General features: G+C 43.7%; 1 protein-coding gene across 1 annotated transcript; it reads left to right on the top strand.

Annotated features, from left to right (window-relative positions):
- The first annotated feature begins 290 nt into the window (after positions 1–290).
- Positions 291–2,813, top strand: Khdc1a (KH domain containing 1A). Its single transcript, NM_183322.2, has 3 exons — positions 291–733; positions 872–1,054; positions 1,490–2,813. Exons 1-3 carry the CDS (start codon positions 634–636, stop codon positions 1,705–1,707), a joined length of 501 nt encoding a protein of 166 aa, NP_899145.2. The 5' UTR covers positions 291–633; the 3' UTR covers positions 1,708–2,813.
- The last annotated feature ends 1,917 nt before the right edge of the window (positions 2,814–4,730 follow it).

Consider the following 4,730-nt stretch of genomic DNA (forward strand, 5'->3'; position numbering starts at 1 on the left):
TTACGGAAGGGAGCCTGAGGCAACTGTGTTCAGCTTGCCCAGGGCACTGCAAGGATTTAATGAAGCCTGCTTTCCTTGAGTACACTCTCAAGGTTCCTAGCTCTCTGTCAGCTCCTTTCAGGAAGTGGGAGTGTTTTTTTGGTTTTGTTTTTTTTGGGGGGGTGGGGGTGGGGTGGCACTCACCTTTCATCTCAGCACCTGGAGAGATCCAGCAGCCTGGTCTATTTAATGAGGTTCTGGGCAGCCAGGGCTACATGAGGTCCTGTCTCAAGGAGGGAAAACCATGTAGAGATCTTCCTCCTCCAGCTCTTTCATTCCTCCCCAGCCTCCAGCGACTTCTCTACTCCATGGTCTGTAGATCTGCTCCAGAAATTTTGACATTATAAAGAAGAAAATTTTAGGTGTTTGGACATTCAAGTGAAGACTAATCAGATTATCTAAGAGTAATCACAGGGAGTTTCGAAGGGAGAACTTAGAGGCATTTGAGTCTCCTCCCTAAGGTGGGTCAAAGCTTGTTCCTTGGGAGTGAGCATACATATATAGCTCCTAAAGCCAGAACTGCCTTTCTACGGAGCAACAAGCTGTCTGGAATTGCTTTGTTCTAAGGCAAGTAGGATCCTTCAGAAGACAGGAATGAGTGACCTCCGCAGGAAGGGATGGTGGAATGTGCCTGACTACTTCCACAGCCCACTGGTGTTTGACATGGAAGAGGACAAGGAAGACTACATATTTGGTAGGTGGCTGTTATCTTCATCTTAATTTCCTTCTATCACCTTAGATAGAATCTAAACTTCAAGGCCTCCTGTTTACCCACCCCACCCCCAACCAAGTACTGGTGTTTCACATGTGCTATTACCTCTTCTGTGAACAGGCCCTCATGATGAATACCTTCACACCCTGGAGGTCCACAGCAACACCCTCATCCAGCTGGAAAGATGGTTCACACCCACAGGCCAAACCCGAGTCACTGTGGTGGGGCCACTTAAGGCAAGGCTGTGGGTGATGGACATGATCAGAAAAGTGGGGAGTAAGAACAATTTGGATCAAATTAAAGGTAGGCATCTTTGACAGGATCCTGGTGGAGGCCATGGTGCCTCTTTGTTTGAAGATTTACTTTATGTATATGAGTCCTCTATCTGCATGTACAACTGCCTGCGAGTAGAGGGCATATGGTCTCATGAGCCACCAAGTGGTTGCTGGGAATTGAAATTTGGACTTCTGGAGGAAATCCAGTGCTTTGATGCCTCTTTAGGAGTAGCTGTAAAGCACCATACCTCCTGAAGGGCCTCTGGGTCATCTGGTAAACCAGAGATTACACAGAGTGCAGTATAGACTAGGACAGTATAAAGTCATATAGGTTCATGGGATGATGTCAGTGAGGGTGTGGGAAGACAGGATGGATTATATGGGGGGATTTGGGTGGGATGATGCCCCCTCCCCCCTGCAATGTCCTCCTGAATGTCTTGTTCCTCTTACATTCCCTTCTCAGGCAAGATGATGCTACTGCAGATCCGGGATCATCCTCTGAGGGATCGAGACCTGGAGCTTCATCCGGAATCAGGGAGCAGTCTTTGGATTACCACAATGAATGATACGACTTTTGTGGAAGTTCCTCACTTCTTGAGGTTTCCTTTGACAGTTGCTTGGTTGTTTTGTGGTTTTGTGAGAATTCTTGGTATTCATAACTTCGCAGACCTCCATTGGTAAATGCTTTGGGAAAGCAGCAGTTTGGAAAAGCAGTGTTGGTGGTGGTGGTGGGTGGGTGGGGGACAGGTGTTTCATCGGCCTTTAAAAATTAATAAAAGATAGTCAAGGAACTTTGAATTGTGGACCATATTGGCAATCTCTAGAATTGTAAGGCATAAGATTACACTCTTGCTGGTGTAAGATTCTGGCAAAGGTATCTGTGACAGGCAATGCCTTTGATGTTGGTCTCTTTTGTCTACACTAATCCGACCTAGTGGTAGAATTTCTGGGCAAGGCAGATTCCAAGGTCTGGGAAGGCTACAATTTCTCCCAAGAATTACAATCTGGGAGGTGGGAGTGGAAACAAGATGTAAATTGCTTCTCTCACATGGAAGCACCTTAGGCTGTGTTACTGGGAGTGTCTGATTAAAGCAAGTTGTATTTAAAATCGCAGGAGGGCCTGGCTAGACTACTGCCAGGGTGACCTGCCATAGTTAGTTTTTAAATCAAACTGGTTCATGGTAGTATTTACTTGGCACACAATTTTTTTTTCAAAGTCAAAACATTTATTATGCACTTAACAAAGGGGGACAATCTTCTCATGGAAAGGTGCCCCTATTATGACACGCTCAAACTACAATAGTACTAGTGAAGAAAAGAATGCTTGACACTTTTTGCAGATGGAACATCCATTCTCTTGCTCAGAGGAAGATCTTTCCTTTACAATGTGTCTCAGGCTTTTAGGTGCTTGACATATCCATGTTCCTATCAGCAATGGACATTGACTTTCGATTTTGTCCATCTCTAATACTCAGCTTTCATTTTTTTGTTCCACAATCAATATTCCAGTAGTTCTCTCTGGTATAGGCAATGCTGGGTCTCCAGATCATAAACTTAGGACCCACAACAGTTTAAACATTTGGATGTAGCAAATGTGACTCTGTTGGGCTGCCTATTAGCCCAGATTATGTCCAGAAGACATAATTTCAACTAACTCGGATTTAATAGGAGTTCATTTAAGTCCTTTACAGAGAAAGTTGTCTTCTAGGAATTCTTGCTGATACTTGTAACTTCTTGAAGATTAATCTGTTACTATTTGTTCTAATAAAGATACAGGTGGGTACATGATTCTGAGCCTTGTTTTTGTTCTCTAGACTCTGATCTCTTAGATTATTTATAGTACTAAGAATAAGTGTTTGTGGCAGGGCCTGTGCTCTATGACTCTAATTCCAGGCCTGTGAAAGGAAAGGGAGGGGGAGCTTTGTGAGTTTCAGAGAGTTCTGAGCTATACAATGAGATGTAGGCCAGCAAGGGACCACATGACACCCAAGCAAAGGAAAAGTAAGTTTTTCAAATATAAGCTGAAGCTGGGTGTGGTGGCACACACCTTTAATCCCAGCACTCAGGAGGCCAAGGCAGGCGAACTTCTGAGTTCAAAGCCAGCCTGGTCTAAAAGTGAGTTCCAGGACAGCCAGGACTATACAGAGAAACCCTGTCTCTAAACAAAACAAAACCATTCAAATAATGAGCTGAATCACATTTAAGCACTGTCTCATATTGTCTGCAGTGACAATATGATGCCTTCATTATCTCTTTGGAGTAAGAAGTTCTCTTAGAACCTGACTCTGTGTTGTTGCAGGTATCAATCTCCAAGAACCTTTGATCATTTGATTCTGACAGGAATGTGTGTTTTAAATAGTCAAGATCTTTTTTAAGGCTCCCAGGTAAGATGTTCTGATCTCAGGTGATCTTAGGTGATCTCAGGTGATCAGGGTTCCAGCCTGTTGCTGGAACCTTGGTGAGGATTTAGCAGGAACCTCACAGAGTTCCTTACAGGCACAGAGGGTAGTAGTCTCCTAGTTTAGAGGAAACTAGTCTGAGTTTAGCATATGAATAAGGGAACCAGAAAGGATTTAGGCATGAATTTGTTTGTTTTCAAATAGGGTATCCCTATGCAATCCAGGTAATCATTAAACTATGAAGACCTGGGTGGCTGTGAATTTACAGAGATCTGTCAGCCTCTGCCCTCTGGGTGCTGGGATTAAAGTTGTGAGCCACCTCACATGGCCACTAAGGGAGGAATTTAAAAGTCCTATTATCTTCTGGATATATGCCCAGGAGAGGTATTGCTGGATCCTCCGGTAGTACTATAACGCCAGGGCCAAAAAGGGGGAGTGGGTGGGTAGGGGAGTGGGGGTGGGTGGGTATGGGGGACTTTTGGTATAGCATTGGAAATGTAACTGAGCTAAATACCTAATAAAAAATGGAAAAAAAAGTCCTATTATCATTCCAACTTTATCCCAGACACTGTTTCACACTTTTGGGAACTTCTGTGATCTTACAGGGTGATCAATACCATGTGCTTGACAAGCCTGATGGCTCACTGTGTATGCCTTGGATCCAAAAGGGAACTCTGAAGGAAAAGAGGAAGGAAGGAAGAGAGAGAGAGAGAAACAAAGAGAGGAAGAAAGAGAGAAGCGGCAACAACAAAAACAAGGTCAAAAGAAATATAAATTTAAGAGCTAACAGCATTTACGCTGATAAAACATTGATCTTTCTTATTAAGTATAAATATCTCTTCAAAGACAGGTGTGGTAGTCCACACCTTTAATCCCAGCACTAGGGAGGCAGAGGCAGGTGGATCTCTATGGTGTGGAGATCTCCAGAATTCTTGATATTATAAAGAAGAAAATTTTAGGTATTTAGACATTCAAGTGAAGCCTAAATATATCATCTAATAGTAATCACAGAGAGTGTTTAAATGGGTGTTGAAGGGAGAAGGTAGAGACATTAGTGCCTCCTTCCTCAGGTTGGTCAAATTGGCCATTTGGGAGTGAGTATACATATATAGCTCCTAAGACTGGAAGTGCCTTTGTACTGAACAACCAGCTGTCTGGAATCACTCTGTTCTAAAGCAAGTAAGAGTCTATAGGAGTAACCCACGCAGGAACACGCAGTGGAATGAGAAGGACTACTTCCACAGCCCACTGGTGTTTGACAGGTAAGAGGACCAGGAAGACTACATATCTGGTAGGTGGCTGTCA

This window comes from Mus musculus, chromosome 1, assembly GCF_000001635.26.
Source record: "Mus musculus strain C57BL/6J chromosome 1, GRCm38.p6 C57BL/6J".
Taxonomy (NCBI): domain Eukaryota; kingdom Metazoa; phylum Chordata; class Mammalia; order Rodentia; family Muridae; genus Mus; species Mus musculus.

Coding starts and splice junctions, on each gene's coding strand:
- Khdc1a (NM_183322.2), top strand. CDS start 634: ATGAGTGACCTCCGCAGGAAGGGATGGTGGAATGTGCCTGACTACTTC. Junction 734..871: donor CAAGGAAGACTACATATTTG/GTAGGTGGCTGT, acceptor TTCTGTGAACAG/GCCCTCATGATGAATACCTT. Junction 1,055..1,489: donor CAATTTGGATCAAATTAAAG/GTAGGCATCTTT, acceptor TTCCCTTCTCAG/GCAAGATGATGCTACTGCAG.